Below are 22,024 nucleotides of genomic sequence, written 5' to 3'. Positions count from 1 at the left end.
GTTTTTGCAGGGTGCTAATGGGTTGGAGTTAGCAGCTTCGAGCTTCGAGTGTGTGTCAGTCGTCCACTCTCAACCGAGACTTTTTACGGCAAGAACAACTTTGGTACCCACTACTAAACCAAGATGAACAGACTTTCTGAAGAATTCGTGGAGTGACATGAATAGCCTAATTGTCAGTCAGTAGTATGCCTTGTAATTATGATAGCGAAACTACTGAAGCGCGCGCGCTGTTCGCTCATGCTGAATGAATGGGCCACTTGGGGCAAATTTTCTTCTGTTCGCTTAGTGCAATGGCCAAGTTAGTCGTGTTGTTTTCATTTGTCATAACTATGATATTTCTTGAACAGCCCTTGAAAATGAGTGCGACGATTTGCTTGAAGATTATCGTCATGCGCAATTATGGGCTATGTTTGCCAATAGGCTACTGGAACTGTGGTCCGTCTGACTGGTATTTGTGTTGATAGATTGTTTATTATGAAGTTTTGGATGGGCGTGTGTGAAGTAGACTTCCCACTGGACTAGAGCAGTGTTTCCCAACCTTTTTTGTGCCAAGGCACACTTTTTCCCTAGAAAAAATCTCGCGGCACAGCACCAACCAAAAATGATGAAATAATGAAAACAAATAATTATCTGATAAGAATGACTATATTGTTGTTGACAAAATGAGTTTGACACCCCTGCCCTACACTATTAAACATTAGCCATTATGCAAAACTTGGCCTAAGTAAAAATAATAAATGGTGGATTGTAATGTCGCATTTGGTAACTGCAGTTGAAGAGGGGTGAAGTCGGGGACATCATTGTGTTGACAAAGATTTGTGGACTTTGATAGATGTATAGCATGAATTTGACAGGCACTGTGTGGTACAGCGTCACTGCGACAAATGCACCCGAGCTGAGGCGAGACACTCCAAGCATTTCAGAAAACTTCATCCTGCGTCTGAACTTACTTGGTTGGAATTTCATCGCACTTACTTCGTACCTACATCGGACCACGTTGGTCTGAGGGTTTTGAAAAATCGTCGTTGTTCGTTAGTTGTTGTGTCGCACTTCGTTCGGACTTCTCGGAAATCTCATATTTTCAAATGCAAAATATTACGGTCATATTATTATTAAAAACTTTTTGGAAATTGTGCCAAGGGTGTTTGTGACAAATGTGCAAGTTTCTCCGCGAGGTAACAGGAGGTAATCGCTTTCCCCTTTCCCTAAAACCGGGCTATATTATGCTTACCGGCAGTTGGATAGTCTGGCTTGAAGGGTCTCGGCATCCTCACACTCGACTAGAAAGCACGCGGACCAACAAACTACGTTGTGTGCTCAATCATGCCACCACCTCACTCGTTTAACTTTTCAGTAAGGTTGTAAGCAAAACACAAATCTGTTTCAGGGTAGGATTTTGGTTTTCTGACCTAATTAATGAAGAAACAGCGCTAGCAAAGTTAACTATAAGTCATGTCTGGAGGATTGTTTTGACTGGCAGCTGATGGACGTTTTTTGTCAGGGCTAGGCCTACTGAAGATACATCAATGCAATTCGCTACCTGCTGCCACCTAGTGATAAGGAATTATTTCATGCTTAGGACGCCAGTCAACAGCAGACACTAGGCTACTAGAAAATGACATAGGCATTATTTGCTGATAATAACGATGAATTAAAAAAAAAAAAATCCCCAAGAATTTTCCACGGCACACCTGACGATCTCTCACGGCACACTAGTGTGCCGCGGCACAGTGGTTGGGAAACACTGGACTAGAGAACTGGCTGGGAGTGAGAATGCAAATGCATGAAATTGGATCAGTGACAGTATTTTGTCCATAGCCTATTTATCTGTTCGAGCAGACTTAATTTGTGACTGTGTTTCGGAAAACATGCCCTACTCCCCACAGTTATCTGCAAGATACAATGTAAATCTCAAAGTAGACCTCGGGGCTCACTCCAGCATGGGTTTGGTCGTGCCTCGTTATAAGCAGTCTGGCGCCATCTGGTGGACTTAGAATTACTTGCATGTGGACCATCATCATCGTCATCTGACAAGTAGCCTACCAAAGTTCCTTCCTCCCAAACAATCTCTGCTGGTACTTAAAACTTTGCAAAAGAAAAAATGGCATATCCTAACAACCACAATACAAGGCCTAAACTATCTTGAATCTATATAGGAATACATTTAGCAGGACTAATGAAACGAACCAATGAAATGTACACTCTTCACCCAGACACTGCCGTGGATTTATGTGTGGATCCTAAATGCAGACTTCCATATGGCGTGTTTGGGTACTTGACTATGCAGCCATTGCAGTTTAATTATATACATTATAGCACATAGATTGTCCGAATGTAGCGAAGTAAGTGCACATTTGTCCATCCCGGACTGACAGGATTTCTATGAATGAATCAGGAAGAGGGATGTGCTCCCATAATGCATTGCGGATATGCAGCTTACTAAAATCTATTTTAAAACTAACCTTTTCTCCTACAGTTTGACGTTTACTTCACATATGTGTTGTTATTATTGTCTAATCAACAGTACACTGCGCCGTAGTGAATTGAGAATCCATAACAGCCGTCCGTGTGAGTGCTATGCGGCTGAATGGGTACCGTCTGAGCCCCTTCTCATCTCCAGTACACTCTGGGTTCTCTTCAGATCGTATAAATCTTTCGCCTTTTACTAAAGATTTCCGTGGAGAGGACCATTATGAGTTTGAACAAATTTTTTGATGCCCTGCCTCTGGCGGGGCTTCCTATACTTGTGAAAAGAAAAAAAAAGAGTAAAGTAACAGTATTATGTCTCTGATTGTACAGACATTTAATAGTCACTTAATGGCTCGGAGCCGCTCGTAATGGAAGCAGAGCAGCGGAGACGTACTTTGTTAGGCGAGAAATATGTTTCTAGGGCCAAAGCGGACATTATATGCATGTTGTTGCCCTGCGATTCCCAGATTGTCGCTCCCAACGCGGGACGATCCCCGGTCGGCACGCTCCCACTAGCCAGACTATCGAGCCCACCGCCATATAACGGAGCTAGTTATCTTTTTGATGTTAGTTTTTTGTTACGTACCCTAAACCTAACCTTAACCCTAAACCTAACCCTAACCTTAACCCTAAACCTAACCCTAAATTGCTTGTATGTGGCAGTGTATGATAATACGTGAAATGTAATCGGGTGGGATAGAACGTCTGGGAGTGATAGAAACACCTGGGGCTACACGTCCGGGAGTGATCTCAGTTGGGAGTGTCCATCTGCAACCGTGCCCTGTCTGTACAGTGGTTTGCATTTGTCATGTGTTCGGCTCGCTCTTGTCCCTGCTATGTTGTACTACAACGGACACATTTGTTCCATAAGGTGTGCAAGCGTGTGCTTTTCATATCGTTGTGTATTTTTGAGAAACGATGGCCACATAATATTTTGCTTTTCTATGCTGAATACATGCTGATAGCAAGGCGGAAGTAGACTAGAGTATATGTTTGTTACCCAATATGCACTGCGACTGCGTGGCTTCTTGGCAACTGTAAACAAAGAAAGAATGAGAGTGAGTGTCTCTCAAATTGAAGTCAGTTGAAGTCTTCCAATGTAGCCTTGCTTGTGCGAGTCACGTCATGTTTTTTTTGCAGGAATGTCCAATTATGAATTACACTTAAACTATTTATTGGATACTCCTAGGTGAAATCCGCGAAAAATGGGCGTTACTGGCACTAGCAAAGTCTGTGGTTGGATCAGAATATAGGTCTGTGGGTTGGACCGACTGTGGCTGGGGTATCAGCCGCCCGTGTGAGTCCTATGCCGGTGAATGGCTTTGTGCCCGAGTCCTGTTACTCTCCAGTACACTCTGGGTTCTCTTCAGATCGCATAAATCTTTCGCCTTTTACTAAAGATTTCCGTGGAGAGGACCATTATGAGTTTGAACTAATTTTTTGATGCCCTGCCTCTGGCGGGGCTTCCTTCCGTTGTGCAAAATAAAAATGCCAAAAAAAAACTGGAGATAGTATTGGAAACTTTTTAGTAACACAGTCCTTTGTTGTGGTTTTTGGACACGTTGCTGGATATGGTGTATTGTGAGCTAGGTTTGTGTCTATTCACGTGGCAAGTTGGTATACAGCATAATTCAGCATTTTCCATCTGGCAACAGTGGCTGGACTTGGCAGGTCCTGTCTGCGCAGCGAAAAAAAAGGCTTATGTGAAAAATAATGATAATAAAAAAAACAGTGCTGTGCATATCAGGCACGCGAACGTTGTATTATTTAAGATTACCGGTTAACCACCGGTTAATAAGTCTCAGTAACCGGTTAAGGTTTTTTTCAATTTTCGCCATCCCTAGTACAGCATAAGCAAGGAAATTATTAAAATGATGAGCTCTTGGTGCTAGAATGTGAATAGATAGATGTGTGTTTGCACATCGGAGCAGACGTGACTTGGTGCCCTGGCTTTTGCCTTCCCCCTTTGAGCATGGGATGTGGGTTCCCCCTTCACATTGTACTGTAGAATGCCCGTAGGCACCACTAAACGCTCGATTCGTTTGTTGTGATTGAGAAATGTTGGTCCCTGTTCTGTAATGTATATCATCTCAAATGACGGTTTCTGCCCAATACGCCACTATCAATGCCTGCCCATGCTGTACTTGTAATGCGGAAGTGAAATGGACCAGTTGTAGACCTACCCAGAATGCATTGTTTAGCTTTTAATAGTTAACTACATGTGTCAAATACTGTGTATGAGACAATGGGTGAATATGCTGTATTTTATAACCCGCAGAGTACTGTAGTAATTTCGTGTAGATCGCACACAGCTTTAAAATAGTTCTACGTGTTTCAAAGAGGACTGTGACATGCAGAATTGTTTAGCCCAGTGGCTCTCAAACTTTTTCTATCAATCCCCCCTCAGAGGGTCTGAATGCTTCCGAGACCCCCACCCCAAAGCAACAGCAGTAGGCCTACTTGCGCAAACTGATTTTGCGATCGCTGCGCAGAATCAAAGGAAAGGTGACTGGTGGAGATTAAACAAAGAGGGACTGCAGTCGAATGCAGATGTGTGTTCATTTCCTATGCTATTCAAATTCATGACAATTAATAATATTATGTTGGTGAAGGCTTTAAACGTATTGACTTATTGGCGAGACAGGAAATAATTTTCTTGGGAGAAAAAAAACACCAAAATCAGGTGTGACAAGCCCCCCCTGAGATGCCTCCGCGCCCCCCCAGGGGGGCTACGCCCCACTTTGAGAAACACTGGATTACCCTTGCAGTTCCACTTTTTACCAGTAGGTGGCTCGGTCGCACAGGAAGAGTAGCACAAATCCCAGCGTGCGTTTTACGATGAGTAGTAAAGTTGAGTTTCTCGAGTAGTAAAATGTATTTGCCTGTTAAGTCAACCAAAGTTTTTTGAACCACTGTTGATGTCAGAATGTCGCCTTATATTGATCCGTGCAAGTTAATTAAATATAAAAATACAGTAAGTGAACATATAATTTGTAGAAACCGTTTCAGAGTCAACTAGTGGTTTAGTTGACTACCCTCAGATGCCCGTTTGCGAATCAGTACACTCTGGGTTCTCTTCAGATCGCATAAATCTTTCGCCTTTTACTAAAGATTTCCGTGGAGAGGACCATTATGAGTTTGAATTAATTTTTTGATGCCCTGCCTCTGGCGGGGCTTCCTATGCTTGTTGAAAAATAATGAGAAACTTATAAATAATACTGTGTGTGAGAATATCTGACACAGTGGTAAATCATGATTCATGAAGCTGTGGTTATTTCATTCATGGCTTCTGCACGTGTATGGAAAGTTACATTGTTGCAGCTGGTTGTTAGAGTACAGGCTTGAGAAGGCTGAGTAGGAACATGGTATGTTCACACCCCTGTGAAAGTATCAAAAGTATTTTGTTGAACTGATTTGGAATCCCGCTTTTACGGGATAAGCAGAGTTAACTTCATAAGAAATTACTGTGATTACTGTCTTTCAAGCACTTTGATTTATTTCTGATTGCTTGTAGTAGGTCTGCCTATTCAGCCTTGTGCTCTACATTTGACAATTCTTCATTGCTACCTACATTAATGTCTTCCTGAAAGATGTTTTTAGTTAAGATGACCCAGTACCAAGAACTGTCACGACTGGAAAGGCCACATACAGACAGTATGTGTTGGCCGTAGATATAGACAGTTTGCAGTGGGGACTCGCACACAAAATGAAATGTCTAGAATAATGTCTAAGATGATAATGAGGCGTTTGCGTTTTGTTACTTGAACTCTGGCATACAGCCTAGACCAGGGGTTCCCAAACTTAAAAAAACAAACAACAACAAAAAACACGTATTTGGGCTTTTAATGCATTGGTTATTACAGGACAGTAACAGAGGGACAGAGAATTGGTGGGACAGATGACCTCGGGCCGGAATCAAACCTGAGTCGCCAGTGTAGCAGTTCAGAGCCCAGGCGATTGAGCAATGGCGGGGCCAGGGGTTCCCAAACTTCACCATAATGCCACAACACCAGTACTACAGACAAGGATGCTGCTCGTATACTAACCAACCTGCACTACAGGTCCTCTGTAGGGCTGGGTATCGCAGCCATGTTCCTGTATCGATTCGATTTCGATTCTTAGGGCTTTGAATTGATTAATCGCGATTCGATTCGATTAATTCCAAATCGATTCAATCCGTTCCCTTCTTGGTGCCAGGATTTCCCCCCAAAATATGCTGTTGCCTATTTTTATATTAAAATGTCAAAGGGCTGTGTCTTGACAGTGTTCACAGATTGCTAATTTGTAATAAGTAGGCCTAGGTCTAATTGACTAATACCTACTGGGTATGTTCCATAGACCTAAATTAAACAAAAAGAACAAAAAGATAAAGAACCAAAAAATAGAGTTTGTGCCCTGTGAATCGATTTTGTGAATTTTAGATTGAATTGATCAATTATCGATTAACTTAAATGGATTATTTTACCCAGCCCTAGTCCTCTGCTACTTTTCTGCTCTCTATCTCTTCTACATTACTGGTATACTGCTGTACTCTGTACTGACCCCTTGCTTGGATGTCCTCCTTGTTAGTGGCTTTGGTCAAAAGCGTCTGCTCAGTGTAATGTAATGTCATGTCATTGGGTCCTTCTCAAAACCTAGGACGGTGTCCTTTGGGGCTGTAACGATACAGTCAACTCACGATTCGATTTGTATAACGATTCATGACCTACTGTTCGATACACCCCTCGATTTTACATTTGCCAACAATTTAAACTTTATGAATAAAAACTATCATAGTTTATAGGCTACCAATAATTTTTAAAAGTTTCTATATAATAATGATGATGCATGGAGAGCAGTGTTAATTTTGTCGACTAGACTAAAACTAAATATATTAGTCGACAAACCTTTTGAGAGTTTAATCGACTAAATTCTGACTAACAAAAATGATCTGTGAAAGACTAAAACAAGACTAAAATGTTGAGGACTTTTAGTCGACTAAATAATGACTAAACAAAAATGATATGTGAAAGACTAAAAGTGACTAAGACTAAGAACTAACTTTTAGTCGACTAAATTCTGACTAACAAAAATGATTTGTGAAAGACTAAAAACGACTAAGACGTAGACTTTTTGGGGGGGCTCAGACATAAATTGGTACAACCAATTTACAGCAATTTACAACAATTGGTACAACTAAAACCTATACATTTATTGTTAAGTTGTAATCAACATTTAAAGGGACACTATGGGATTTAAAAAATGATTAATTACAGCTGAATCCATCCACAGATTTTACTTTTAGCAGACTGACCCTAACGAATATTGGGGGAGAAGCTTCTCAAACAAAACAAAAATCCCTTTACGAATATGTAGCACCAGCGACATATTCACATTTGTATGCACTATTGACTGCTTTAATTTTTAACACAGTGTTATAAATTTGCTATTACCAGAATGGCAATAACCAAGCCTTAGTGCATTACTAAAGGCCTTGTGATTTATTGTATTGTGACTTAAACTAAAAACTAAAATGTTTAGACTAAAACTAGACAAAAATGTTGAGGACTTTTAGTCGACTAAATAATGACTAAACAAAAATTATTTGTGAAAGACTAAAACTAGACAAAAATGTTGAGGACTTTTAGTCGACTAAATAGTAACTAAACAAAAAATATTTTTGAAAGACTAAAAGTGACTTAGACTAAGAATGGACTTTGACACAAGACTAAGACTAAGACTAAATAAAAAAATGAATGACAAAATTAACACTGCTTGGAAGCACTATCACTTCATATCATGTGGTTGTTTTCTGGGCAGACGGGTATCAAAACGTTAAAAGGGCGTATCACGATACTGCCTCTTTGTATAACGATACAGTATCGTGACTCTGTGTTTCACGATTCTCGTTTCGATACAATATCGTTACAGCCCAAGTGTCCTTCCAAGTGTATTAGCCTAATTAGTCACACCCAGTGATTGGATACTCTTTATTAGTCACACTCAGTGATTGGATATTCTGTAGAGTTCACCAAAGAGTATCCAATCACTACACTTGGAAGGACACTGCCCTAGGTTTTGAGAAAGCCCCAATTTGTTAATGCAGCTGCAGGGCAGGAGGTCCACGTCTGCTTTGGAAGACCACTCCTTTCCCAGCATGCTCAGCGCTGCAGGCCACACTCGTGTGGAGCGTTTAAACGCCATTTAGACATCTGCTGAGGCTCATTTGTTATGGAAAAGCTTATTTAAGTGGATTTTATTTCAATAGAAAAGTAGAATAAAGATTAAACATCCATGTGAAAGAATGAGGATTGTGGTTTATGTCTTTGTCTGCTAATAGCCTGTAACCGTCATGGTAACTGATGAGTCAGAATGTGACTCCCACACGACACTTTGCTGTGAATTACAACACTCGTGGTTCACTTCAAATCGTATAAATCTTTCGCCTTTTACTAAAGATTTCCGTGGAGAGGACCAACATGAGTTTATAGGAATTTTTTGATGCCCTGCCTCAAGGTGGGGTCCTAATGTTGTTTAAAAACGAAATGTTTTGTGGTAAAGTGTAGCACATGCACATACAGTGCAGACACATCAATGACTTCTTTAAAGAAGTTTTTTTAGTTATGATGGCCCAATAGCAGGGGGTGTCATGACTGTGAAGTCTACATACTGTATGTTTGGGTGGTAGATATGAAATGTGTTAAGAAACATCCTTAGTATGGAGCAGTAAAGTAGGTTACAGCATCTGTCCACATGGTTTTAATATTGAGCAGTGAAGTAGGATACTGCATCTTGGGTTTTAGTATTGAGTTATAAAGTATGCTACTGCGTCTGTTCTTGTGGTTTTAGTATTCAGTTATGAAGTATGCTACTGTGTCTGTACTTGTGGTTTTAGTATTCAGTTATGAAGTAGGTTACAGCATCTCTCCACGTGGTTTTAGTATTGAGATATAAAGTAGGCTACTGCATCTTGGGCTTTAGTATTGAGGTATAAAGTTGGCTACTGCATCTTGGGTTTTAGTTTTGAGATATAAAGTAGGCTACTGCGTCTGTTCTTGTGGTTTTAGTATTCAGTTATGAAGTATGCTACTGTGTCTGTACTTGTGGTTTTAGTATTCAGTTATGAAGTATGCTACTGTGTCTGTACTTGTGGTTTTAGTATTGATCAGTCCAGTAGTCTACTGTGCCCTTGGGGGTTTACTATTGATCTGTACAGTAGTCTACTCTGTCCTTGTGGTTTTAGTATGGAGCAGTACAGTACCGGTAGCTACTCTGTGTTCTTGTGGTTTTACTATTGAGCGGTGCAGTAGGCTACTCTGTTCTTGTGGTTTATGGAGCAATACAGTAGACTACTCTGTTCTTGGTGTTTTTCTATCGGGCGGTACAGTAGACTACTGTGTGCCCATGACAGCTGCAGGGCAGGAGGTCCACGTCTGCTTTGGAAGACCACTTCTCTCCCAGCATGCTCAGCGCTGCAGGCCACACTCGTGTGGAGCGTTTAAACGCCATTTAGACATCTGCTGAGGCTCATTTGTTATGGAAAAGCTTATCTAAGTGATTGTATTTCAATAGAACAGTAGAATAAAGATTAAACATCCGTGTGAATGAATGAAGATTGTGGTTTATATCCTCCTCTGCTATTGGCTGGTAACCGTCATAGTAACTGCTGAGTCAGAATGTTACTCCCACACGACACTTAGACATGAATTACAACACTCATGGTTCACTTCAAATCGTATAAATCTTTCGCCTTTTACTAAAGATTTCCGTAGAGAGGACCAACATGAGTTTCTAAGAATTTTTTGATGCCCTGCCTCAAGATAGTGATGGGCAAATGAGGCTTCCTGAACCAATGAGGCTTTCAGGCAAAAAGGTTCGAAGCATTCGAAGCATTTTTCGAAGCCTCATTTCTCACTGGCGCCATCTGGTGTGCAATGAAATGACACGGCAGGTATTGATTTCATTTTTTTTTTAAATCGTGTGTATTCGTTCCGTTTTAATAAATGTGATAGGGTGTATGTATGGAATTAATGACTCGTGATTGTGGAACACTCAAATCAAGTTTAACGCTGACCCATGTGTTATCGTGGAAGTGAGAGAGAGCATCATTTTGTGGAGGTCGGCGCGCGACCGGGAGTGGGCCATAAACGCAACAGCAGCCAATTAAACCGGAAAGAAATATAATGAATAGAGTCACATTATAGGCCTATGAATGAAATGTAGGCCTAATTCAAGAGATTCTAACAAATATCAGTTATCCACTAGGCCGATTCGAACTCACAATGATAAGGGTAATATTCTGCCGCTTTCACCACTAGGCCAGGCTCCCAGCTAATTTCATTAATTATTTGGTCAGCTTTCACAGAAGGCTACCCTGCGAAATTAAAATTATTAAGTGATCATCATACTGCTACCACGAGGACTTGAACCAATGATCTAGAGAATTCAGGTCGGGCAGTTTAACCACTGCGCCAGCCATGTGACTTCTTACACGGCAGAGCTGAGTGTCCTTCTTGTCGTCAAGATGACACAACTTGTAAACCCCATTAAAACCCGCACAAAAACCATTAAAATAGGCTAAATAAAATATGTCTGCACTCTTATTTAGCTATAAAGTTGAGTAGGACTACTAATAATTGCTGACAGAACTGCTGTCTCGTTTATGGTAGCTTAGCTCAAGGTAGGCCTAGAACTAAAACAATTTTCCACCACGTCTTCGGGAGCATCTCACTTTGAAAATCTACATCAAAAGGGAATTGCATATCATATTTGGACATTTGGGTCAATCTATGGCATGAGCTGAATTTATTGTATAGTGGAACCAAATCAAAGTCACTACATATCCAGTCTCAACATTCACACAACAAACGCAATCTGAAAACTTGACAAGTGCTCCGAGGCGCAGAAAGCTTGTTTGGGTAGCGGCACTAGCGGAGCGCAATGGCACGTCCACGCGCTTCGCAAAATGTGAAGCCTCATCTGGCATTGTCACGTGGTATTTCTTGACGTCAAACGCCTCGAAGCGAGGCTTCAGATTTTGCGCCCACTTTTGCTCGAAGCACGCTTCGAAGCCTCGCTTCAAATTTCCCATCACTACCTCAAGGTGGGGTCCTAATGTTGTTTAAAAACAAAATGTTTTGTAGTAAAGATTAGCACATGCACATACAGTGCAGTGCAGTACTGTGCAGACGCATCAATGTCTTCTTCAAAGAAGTTTTTTTTAGTTAGGATTTCCCAATAGCAGGGAGTTTCATGACTGTAAAGGCTACATACTGTATGTTTGGGTGGTAGATATGAAATGTGTTAAGAAACATCCTTAGTATGGAGCAGTAAAGTAGGTTACAGCATCTTGGGTTTTAGTATTGAGATATAAAGTAGGCTACTGCGTCTGTACTTGGTGTTGTATTGAGTTATTATGGTGTCATGGTTTTAGTATTGAGATATAAAGTAGGCTACTGCGTCTGTACTTGTTTTAGTATTGAGTTATGAAGTAGGCTACTGCATCTTGGGTTTTAGCATTGATCAGTCCAATAGGCTATTGCGTCTGTCCTTGATGTTTTAGTCAGAGATTCTTTAAGTATAGAGATATGCCAACATAATAGGTTTCTATGGGCACCTAACATGACCAGGTTCCGGTCTGCCTAAAAGGGTGTGTCATAATGCTCCTAGCATTGAATAGAACAGTCCTCAGGTCTGCCTAGGTCTGCCTAAAGGGGGCCATAATAGAACCAGGAAATAATGGGTCAATGGAACCTCTCTCTCTCTACTCTCTCTGTTTTAGCATTGAGTTATGAAGTAGGCTACTGCATCTTGGGTTTTAGCATTGAGTTATGAAGTAGGCTACTGCGTCTGTACTTGTTTTAGTATTGAGATATAAAGTAGGCTACTGCATCTGTCCTTGTGGTTTTAGTATTCATTTATAAAGTAGGCTACTGCGTCTGTACTTGGTGTTGTATTGAGTTATTATGGCGTCATGGTTTTAGTATTGAGATATAAAGTAGGCTACTGCATCTGTCCTTGTGGTTTTAGTATTGAGAAACAAAGTAGGCTACTGAGTCTTGGGTTTTAGTATTTAGTTATGAAATAGGCTACTCTGTGTACTTGATGTTTTAGTATTTAGTTATGAAATAGGCTACTGCGTCTGTCCTTGTGGTTTTAGTATTGAGCAGTACAGTATGCTACTGTATCTGCACTTGTTTTAGTATTGGGCAGTAACAGTAGACTACTCTGTTCTTGGTGTTTTTCTATTGGGCAGTAACAGTAGACTACTCTGTGTTCTTGTGGTTTTACTATTGATCTGTACAGTAGGCTACTCTGTTCTTGTGGTTTTACTATTGGGCAGTACAGTAGGCTACTGTGTGCCCATGACAGCTGCAGGGCAGGAGGTCCACGTCTGCTTTAGTTTGGAAGACCACTCCTCTCCCAGCATGCTCAGCGCTGCAGGCCACACTAGTGTGGAGCGTTTAAACGCCATTTAGACATCTGCAGAGGCTCATTTGTTATGGAAAAGCTTATCTAAGTGGATTGTATTTCAATAGAACAGTAGAATAAAGATTAAACATCCATGTGAATGAATGACGATTGTGGTTTATATCCTCGTCTGCTATTGGCTGGTAACCGTCATAGTAACTGATGAGTCAGAGTGTGACTCCCACACGACACTTCAATTTGAATTACAACACTCATGGTTCACTTCAAATCGTATAAATCTTTCGCCTTTTACTAAAGGTTTCCGTGGAGAGGACCAACATGAGTTTATAGGAATTTTTTGATGCCCTGCCTCAAGGTGGGGTCCTAATGTTGTCTAAAAACAAAATGTTTTGTATTAAAGTGTAACACGTGCACTGACACATACAGTGCAGACGCATCAATGTCTTCTTCAAAGAAGTTTTTTTTAGTTAGGATTTCCCAATAGCAGGGAGTTTCATGACTGTAAAGGCTACATACTGTATGTTTGGGTGGTAGATATGAAATGTGTTAAGAAACATCCTTAGTATGGAGCAGTAAAGTAGGTTACAGCATCTCTCCACGTGGTTTTAGTATTGAGCAGTAAAGTAGGATACTGCATCTTGGGTTTTAGTCTTGAGGTATAAAGTAGGCTACTGCGTCTTGATGTTTTAGTCTTGAGATATAAAATAGGCTACTGCATCTGTCCTTGGTGTTGTATTGAGTTATTATGGTGTCATGGTTTTAGTATTGAGATATAAAGTAGGCTACTGCGTCTGTACTTGTTTTAGTATTGAGATATAAAGTAGGCTACTGCGTCTGTACTTGTTTTAGTATTGAGTTATGAAGTAGGCTACTGCATCTTGGGTTTTAGCATTGAGTTATGAAGTAGGCTACTGCGTCTGTACTTGTTTTAGTATTGAGCAGTACAGTATGCTACTGTATCTGCACTTGTTTTAGTATGGAGCAATAAGCTTAACAGTAGCTACTCTGTGTTCTTGTTGTACTATTGATCTGTACAGTGGGATACTGTATCTGGTCTTGTGGTTTTAGCATTGAGTTATAAAGACGGCTACTCTGTCTGTACTTGTGGTTTTAGTATTCATTTATAAAGTAGGCTACTGCATCTTGGGTTTTAGTATTGAGATATAAAGTAGGCTACTGCGTCTGTCCTTGTGGTTTTAGTATTGAGTTATAAAGTAGGATACTCTGTCTTGGGTTTTAGTATTCAGTTATAAAATAGGCTACTGTGTCTTGGGTTTTAGTATTCAGTTATAAAGTAGGCTACTGCATCTGTCCTTGTGGTTTAAGTATTGAGCAGTACAGTAGGCTACTGTAATCTGTTCTTGTGGTTTTAGTATTGATCAGTCCAGTAGTCTACTGTGCCCTTGGGGGTTTACTATTGATCTGTACAGTAGTCTACTCTGTCCTTGTGGTTTTAGTATGGAGCAGTACAGTAGACTACTCTGTTCTTGTGGTTTTAGTATGGAGCAGTACAGTAGACTACTCTGTTCTTGTGGTTTTACTATTGGGCAGTACAGTAGGCTACTGTGTGCCCATGACAGCTGCAGGGCAGGAGGTCCACGTCTGCTTTAGTTTGGAAGACCACTCCTCTCCCAGCATGCTCAGCGCTGCAGGCCACACTAGTGTGGAGCGTTTAAACGCCATTTAGACATCTGCTGAGGCTCATTTGTTATGGAAAAGCTTATTTAAGTGGATTGTATTTCAATAGAAAAGTAGAATAATGATTAAACATCCATGTGAATGAATGAAGATTGTGGTTTATATCCTCGTCTGATATTGGCTGGTAACCGTCATGGTAACTGATGAGTCAGAATGTTACTCCCACACGACACTACACCTTAATTAATAACACTCATGGTTCACTTCAAATCGTATAAATCTTTCGCCTTTTACTAAAGATTTCCGTGGAGAGGACCAACATGAGTTTCCAAGAATTTTTTGATGCCCTGCCTCAAGGTGGGGTCCTAATGTTGTTTAAAAACAAAATGTTTTGTATTAAAGTGTAACACGTGCACTGACACATACAGTGCAGACGCATCAATGTCTTCTTCAAAGAAGTTTTTTTTAGTTAGGATTTCCCAATAGCAGGGAGTTTCATGACTGTAAAGGCTACATACTGTATGTTTGGGTGGTAGATATGAAATGTGTTAAGAAACATCCTTAGTATTGAGCAGTGAAGTAGGATACTGCGTCTTGGGTTTTAGTATTGAGATATAAAGTAGGCTACTGCGTCTGTACTTGTTTTAGTATTGAGTTATTATGGTGTCATGGTTTTAGTATTGAGTTATAAAGTAGGCTACTGCGTCTGTACTTGTTTTAGTATTGAGATATAAAGTAGGCTACTGCATCTGTCCTTGTGGTTTTAGTATTGATCAGTCCAATAGGCTACTGCGTCTGTCCTTGATGTTTTAGTCAGAGATTCTTTAAGTATAGAGATATGCCAACATAATAGGTTTCTATGGGCACCTAACATGACCAGGTTCCGGTCTGCCTAAAGGGGTGTGTCATAATGCTCCTAGCATTGAATAGAACAGTCCTCAGGTCTGCCTAGGTCTGCCTAAGGGGGGCCATAATAGAACCAGGAAATAATGGGTCAATGGAACCTCTCTCTCTCTACTCTCTCTGTTTTAGTATTGAGTTATAAAGTAGGCTACTGCATCTTGTGGTTTTAGCATTGAGTTATAAAGACGGCTACTCTGTCTGTACTTGTGGTTTTAGTATTGAGGTATAAAGTTGGCTACTGCATCTTGGGTTTTAGTTTTGAGATATAAAGTAGGCTACTGCGTCTGTACTTGGTGTTGTATTGAGTTATTATGGCGTCATGTTGTTAGTTTAGAGTTATAAAGTAGGCTACTGTGTCTTGGGTTTTAGTATTGAGCAGTAAAGTAGGATACTCTGTCTTGGGTTTTAGTATTCAGTTATAAAATAGGCTACTCTGTGTACTTGATGTTTTAGTATTTAGTTATGAAATAGGCTACTGCGTCTGTCCTTGTGGTTTTAGTATTGAGCAGTACAGTATGCTACTGTATCTGCACTTGTTTTAGTATGGAGCAATACAGTAGACTACTCTGTTCTTGGTGTTTTTCTATCGGGCGGTACAGTAGACTACTGTGTGCCCATGACAGCTGCAGGGCAGGAGGTCCACGCCTCCTTTGAAAGACTACCTATCCCAGCATGCTCAGCGCTGCAGGCCACACTAGTGTGGAGCGTTTAAACGCCATTTAGACATCTGCAGTGGCTCATTTGTTATGGAAAAGCTTATCTAAGTGGATTGTATTTAAATAGAAAAGTAGAATAAAGATTAAACATCCATGTGAATGAATGAAGATTGTGGTTTATTCTTGTCTGCTATTGGCTGGTAACCGTCATGGTAACTGATGAGTCAGAATGTTACTCCCACACGACACTTCAACTTAAATAACAACACTCATGGTTCACTTCATATCGCATAAATCTTTCGCCTTTTACTAAAGATTTCCGTGGAGAGGACCAACATGAGTTTCCAAGAATTTTTTGATGCCCTGCCTTACGGTGGGGTCCTAATGTTGTATAAAAATAAGAAATTATAGAGAAATGCTATTGAGCACAATAAGTAGAAATAATCTAATGTCTGGGTATATCCAGTCTTGTGCTCATTCTCTCACTCTTTTTCTCTCTAAGTTACACTTGAATGACAATCCTTAGTCGCTACCTACATCAATGTTTCCCCCAAATATGTTGTTTAGTCATTATGCCCCAGTAGTAGTAGTATCAGGAACTGTCACGACTAGAAAGGCTAACTTACATACTGTATGTGTTAGCAGTAGATATGAAATGTGGTTAGAAACATCCTTAAATAAATCCTTTAGTAACTTATACCAGCCTAGAATAATGGCTAAAAGATTATTATCAGGCGGTTGCATTTTGTTGTCTGAGCTTTCAAATGAGCTTACAGCCTATGCCAGTGTGCTTCCTATCTCTTAGATGTAATTTCCTGCATTTTAACGTCCTGTATCAGCTCAATATGGAATCCGTACTGTTATCTCTAAATTCCGAAAAATGATTCCATATTTCAAGGGCTTGTGGGGGGCCTGAACCTTGCCGTCCAAGGGCCGCCATTTGAATAGCCCTGCATTAGGGAGAAGAGCGAGATGCTTTGTCCACTCACAGGTTGAGATCCTCAGGGAGAGGAGATTACATTCCTCAACTACAATCCATAATGCATAAAGCCATTAGACTGCTTAATTCTAGTGCTCTTACATAGGTCTCTGGTCATGTTGTTCTGTGTTTTTTTTTCCTTTTAAGGGATGGCACTTAGGCCTACTGTAACATCCTATTGATTTTGTGTATTCATACATGTGTGCATGTGTGCGTGTGTGCGTGTGTGTGTGTGTGTGTGTGTGTGTGTGTGTGTGTGTGTGTGTGTGTGTGTGTGTGTGTGTGTGTGTGTGTGTGTGTGTGTGTGTGTTGTGTGCACCTTAAAAATATCAACAGCACTGGGTTATTAACTTTGAATTGTGGGGAGAGGATCACATTTTTATATTTTACTGTTTTTGATTTACTTGATTAATTTGTTAATACTCATATTATTACTATTATTTACTTTAATTTATTATACTTCATGATATACTTCATGAATTTAAACTTTATTTGACTAGGCCTACTTCTTTTTGGTTACTTCTATAGGCCTTCAAACTACGCAGTGTTGTTGCTCCACCCACAATTTCGTTGACTTCATTGACAATGACAATAAACTCCTTGAATCTTGAATCTTGAATCTTGAGTAAACTAATATATTAGCCTGCTTGCCTTGTGCACGCTGATCTTCTTTCTGGCAACCACATCATTATAACGGTGGAGCGGAGTGGAAGTTCTATACATTAGACAAGAATTTAGTTACCAGTTCTGATCCATGTAGCGACTACGCCAGGGGTAGACATGGAGATCTACCACCAAAATTTACCTTATTGCACAGAAGGCTTACACAGGTTCAAAGTATAGAGGCCAAAGCCGAGGGTCCCCAATGCACAGTACTTTTATTCAGTTACAGGTGTCAGAATTCTTTTATAAATAACATGTGCAAACATACTTAACATGCGCTCACGCAACACACACAGACGCAGCACACTCCAAACCGCAGGTTAGGAGGAAACAAGATCATGTGTTGACCCACGTTCAGTCTCAGGGGAATCAGTGTTATAGCCCATGTTTTAATTCTGAATACTGTCCTTGTGGTTTTAGTGTTAAACAGTTCTGTTGGCCAGTGCTTTTCAACCTTTTTTGAGCCAAGGCACACCTTTTTGAGGATAAAATGCCAATGCACATTACCAATTGTAAATGTCCACTAATAATACAATCCTATTGCCTGTATTAACAATGTACAGTGACTCTATGACTTTCCGCGGTACTCCATAGGATCTCTCTCACTCACGGCAGTGCACACTAGTGTTCCCCTGCACAGTGGTTGAGAGTCTGCGTAGTTAGAAGACCACTCCTACCCCAGCATGCTCTCCACTGCAGGCTGCATTTGAACTGTGTCTCTCAACGTCATTTTGACATTTGCTGTGGCTCATTTTTGAAGGAAAAGTTTATAGAAGTGACCTTTACCTAACATTGAAAACTAAAACAGTAAACATCCATGTGAATGAATGAGGATTGTGGTTTATGTCTTTGTCTGCTAATGGCCTGTAACCGTCATAGTAACTGATGAGTCAGAATGTCAGTCCCACACGACACTTCAGTCAGAGTAATTGCACTCATGGTTCACTTCAAATCGTATAAATATTTCGCCTTTTACTAAAGATTTCCGTGGAGAGGACCAACATGAGTTTCTAAGAATTTTTTGATGCCCTGCCTTACGGCGGGGTCCTTTCGTTGTATAAAAATAATACATTGTTGCAAAGTACTGCATGGGACGAAGGAAATAGAAACGTTGTAACAACAGTTTCCGTTTGCTTATACCTGGCACGTGCTTCCTTCTATGCAAGTCGCAACAAAATATCAAGGCAAGCTGTCAAACTTCGTTCTTGTTTCTAACGTTAACGTGCTTTGTAAACATAGTGGTACCGTAGTAGTGTGATGTTCACCAAGCTTGTCGTCGGTCTCAGCGTTACTGATGAAGGTTCACAGATGTCGCTTGTAAACTCTATCAGCAAAGAATCCTGCAACTTTGTAGGCTACTGCCTGGCTTTACCTTCGTTGTGAGTGCACTCGCTGTATTTTATTCACTAGTATGTCACTATCCAGCGCACGCAGAAGGAGAAAGAAACTCCTGATAGATTTCAGGATTACTTGCTGAGTTGTGTGAAACACACGGTGTCCAAACATCAAAACGCTTACCGGTATTTTAAATCTGGTGACATCTGCGGAAAGCAAGCAGCTACATCCGGATGGATCACGTCATTACATCCTGTCCCACAATGCACTGCGATTAATTCATTCTAAAATGTGTTTTATAAAACACCAATTTCCCTTTTCAAAGTGCATGGTTGTCCTAGTGTGCTTTGGAATCTGAATACATGACTGTGAATGCATCATGCGTTTTGATTTTGTGAATATTGTGTACAAAACCGTCAACGTGAGATTTGTGGTGCTCTGTACTGTCCTGAAAATTACAGTTGGTACGTCAGCTTTGCGCAGTGGCAGTATCGTAGCCTATGAGGTTTATCCGAGGCGCGATTATTGCTAGTTGAAAACTTTACCCAATACCCCGCCTTGACGACTTGAAATATAGTCGGCAATGGCAATTTTTGACGGTCTCTACGGAGACTGATTTACCTGTGAATAATAATGATACAAAGTGGAGAGCCTGAGAGCTCATTGTTAAGAGTAGCTTGACAAAGTAGCTCTTTAGTGATTAGTTTTTTACGCCGAGATTAGTGTAGACTCTGAGCAGATCTCAAGGAAACTTCTTCAAAAAGTGTCTGTATCCACCCAATACCCTGTTGACTGCTTGGGTTTTCGGATCATTACGGTAAACGTAGAGCTTGTTGATTGGTCCGTAGGTTGAAAAGACTTTCTTGGACCTGCTTTCCGTAATTTAAAAAAAAAGCATTTTATCTCAGCGTGTATCACCATTGTAAACAACCAACACAACAGAACCAAATCGGGGCTTTGTTAAGCTTTTTATATCGAAGAGACTATGATCAGATCTCAAAGAACCCTCATAAAGTGTCTGATGGCGCGTGTTTTCTATGCATTACGGTAAATGTAGGTAGGGCTAGGTAGTTGCTGATTGGTCCGTAGCTTGAATGGACTTCCTGGTCCTTCACTGAATATGAGCCGACTCTTTTAGCCGCAGGAAAAGTATCAGCAGAGAACTTACACAGGGGAAGACTCGCAGGCCAACAGCACTCGGGCATAAATAAGAAACACGAAGACACGGATTATTGGACACAGATAACTTTTCTCTGAGTTCAACGTTTGTATTTTACTTGCAAGCGACTGGGCGATCGTTTTGTTTACCATCAAAAGGCCACGTCTACTTTACTATAACACCCGTCCTGCTGTGTTGCAACAACACCCATGGAAACGGCAAAGAAACGCCAAATATCGGGAGACGATGGAGCTACAGAGGCCAAGAACGCTAAAAGCCAGCGGAGAGACAGACCACACATCGCAGCCCTGGTGTGTGCGAGGGGCGGCAGTAAAGGTATTCCCCTGAAGAACATCAAGATGTTAGCCGGGGTCCCCCTCATAGGCTGGGTACTCAGGGCCGCCGTGGACTCAGAACTCTTTGACAGGTAGGCTACCGTGTGTAGTGTTGTATGCCTTTTGGTCTGACTAAATGTTCATGCATTCAGAGCTCTAAATTACAGTAACACCAGCAAACTGGCCAAATGCTGGTGAAATTTCACTGTGTCTGGTAGAAAAGACTGACTTACCAGCTTGCCACTTTGACCCATTAAAGTGGGTGTGTGTTTGGCTGATTAAAATCTACTAGCCATTTTGTCTGGTGATTAAAAAAAAAACATGTAGCCCTCATGGCTATGCCTTTCAAATCGGACTAAATCTGTTCATGCATTCCATTAGGCATTAATGCATGTTGTGTATTGATAATAGCATTGTGTTATGTTGACTAGTGTGGGTTGGCTATGCCTTTTTAAAATCGGACTAAATCTGTTCATGCATTCCACTAGGCCAGGGGTATTCCACTTGATAAGCACTAGGCATAAATGTATGTTGTGTATTGTTTGACAGCGTTGTGTTGTGTTGTCCTACTTTAATGTGCAAAAAAAATGATTGGCCCTTAGCGCCAAGAAATGCTTTTGCCCATTCGTACATCAGATCACGTGTCTCACAGTGTGGCATTGCATTGCATTGCATTTAGATGGTATTTTAAATCCTTTAAATCTGAACAGGACTCTAAATTAACTTTTTTTTTCATCACCAGCCAAAATGACTAGTAGATGTTAATCTCACTGGCCAAACACACATCCAATGTGTGCCAAACTGCCAAACTGAAATTTCACCAGCATTTGGCTGGTTGTGGAAGTTCATTATGCCCCTTGTCCACTGCCAGTTTTCTTGTAGGCCTACAACTCGACACATCGCGGCTAGGCTGCCACGTCTTGCTTTTCGATTGGACACAACACAGCTCAATCGAAGAGCAAATAGTGACAGCCGAGTCGCGTTGTGTTGAGCTGTAGGCCTACCAGAAAACTGGCAGTGGAAAAGAGGCGTTAGTGGCATGAATCAGAGAAAATCTTTTTCATGCATACCACTATGCATTAATGCCTGTTGTGTATTGTGTATCCTGTTACGTTGTTCTACTTTCATGTACAAAACTGGGGGGGAAAAACGTACCTGCCACGTTAGAGACAGATTTTGAACTGAAGGGTAGCAATATGTTAAATATTAATGTAAAAACCTGCAGTGTGTTCCAGCTGCTCTCTTCAAGTGATGTTTGTCTCCCACTGTGATGCATGGAGTCCCAATTGTATTTATTTCTCCCTCTCCCTCCCTCAGCGTCTGGGTGTCAACGGACCACGATGAGATTGAGAAGGTGGCGAAGGCCTGGGGAGCTCAGGTGCATCGCCGCAGTGCCCAGGTGTCCCGAGACGCCTCCAGCTCCCTGGAGACCATACAGGAGTTCACTGCTCTTAACCCTGGTAACTAACCATGCCAT

The 22,024-nt window shown here is 41.0% G+C and overlaps 1 protein-coding gene and 10 non-coding genes across 11 annotated transcripts in view; all 11 read left to right on the top strand.

The window, feature by feature from the left end:
• The first annotated feature begins 2,621 nt into the window (after window positions 1–2,621).
• Window positions 2,622–2,736, top strand: LOC134464863 (U5 spliceosomal RNA). The gene has a single exon (XR_010038069.1). It is a non-coding gene; the product is annotated as a U5 spliceosomal RNA (small nuclear RNA).
• Window positions 2,737–3,819: 1,083 nt separating this feature from the next.
• On the top strand, window positions 3,820–3,934 carry LOC134464865 (U5 spliceosomal RNA). Its single transcript, XR_010038071.1, has one exon. It is a non-coding gene; the product is annotated as a U5 spliceosomal RNA (small nuclear RNA).
• Window positions 3,935–5,530: 1,596 nt separating this feature from the next.
• Window positions 5,531–5,645, top strand: LOC134464864 (U5 spliceosomal RNA). The gene has a single exon (XR_010038070.1). It is a non-coding gene; the product is annotated as a U5 spliceosomal RNA (small nuclear RNA).
• A 3,211-nt stretch (window positions 5,646–8,856) lies between these two features.
• Window positions 8,857–8,971, top strand: LOC134464867 (U5 spliceosomal RNA). The gene has a single exon (XR_010038072.1). It is a non-coding gene; the product is annotated as a U5 spliceosomal RNA (small nuclear RNA).
• Window positions 8,972–10,160: 1,189 nt separating this feature from the next.
• On the top strand, window positions 10,161–10,275 carry LOC134464873 (U5 spliceosomal RNA). Its single transcript, XR_010038078.1, has one exon. It is a non-coding gene; the product is annotated as a U5 spliceosomal RNA (small nuclear RNA).
• A 2,851-nt stretch (window positions 10,276–13,126) lies between these two features.
• LOC134464871 (U5 spliceosomal RNA) lies at window positions 13,127–13,241 on the top strand. Its single transcript, XR_010038076.1, has one exon. It is a non-coding gene; the product is annotated as a U5 spliceosomal RNA (small nuclear RNA).
• Window positions 13,242–14,766: 1,525 nt separating this feature from the next.
• LOC134464870 (U5 spliceosomal RNA) lies at window positions 14,767–14,881 on the top strand. The gene has a single exon (XR_010038075.1). It is a non-coding gene; the product is annotated as a U5 spliceosomal RNA (small nuclear RNA).
• Window positions 14,882–16,341: 1,460 nt separating this feature from the next.
• Window positions 16,342–16,456, top strand: LOC134464868 (U5 spliceosomal RNA). Its single transcript, XR_010038073.1, has one exon. It is a non-coding gene; the product is annotated as a U5 spliceosomal RNA (small nuclear RNA).
• A 2,193-nt stretch (window positions 16,457–18,649) lies between these two features.
• On the top strand, window positions 18,650–18,764 carry LOC134464872 (U5 spliceosomal RNA). Its single transcript, XR_010038077.1, has one exon. It is a non-coding gene; the product is annotated as a U5 spliceosomal RNA (small nuclear RNA).
• Window positions 18,765–19,524: 760 nt separating this feature from the next.
• Window positions 19,525–19,665, top strand: LOC134464862 (U4 spliceosomal RNA). The gene has a single exon (XR_010038068.1). It is a non-coding gene; the product is annotated as a U4 spliceosomal RNA (small nuclear RNA).
• Window positions 19,666–20,358: 693 nt separating this feature from the next.
• The window catches only part of LOC134464726 (N-acylneuraminate cytidylyltransferase-like), a 6,191-nt gene continuing 4,525 nt past the window's right edge, over window positions 20,359–22,024 (top strand). The window contains exons 1-2 of the mRNA XM_063218078.1: window positions 20,359–20,639; window positions 21,865–22,007. Of these exons, the coding sequence (XP_063074148.1) occupies window positions 20,422–20,639; window positions 21,865–22,007 (361 nt within the window). The 5' untranslated portion in view covers window positions 20,359–20,421. The remainder of the gene's footprint in view (window positions 20,640–21,864; window positions 22,008–22,024) is intronic.

This window comes from Engraulis encrasicolus, chromosome 15 (assembly GCF_034702125.1).
Source record: "Engraulis encrasicolus isolate BLACKSEA-1 chromosome 15, IST_EnEncr_1.0, whole genome shotgun sequence".
NCBI lineage: Eukaryota > Metazoa > Chordata > Actinopteri > Clupeiformes > Engraulidae > Engraulis > Engraulis encrasicolus.
This window is presented reverse-complemented; position numbering and strand designations above follow the sequence as displayed.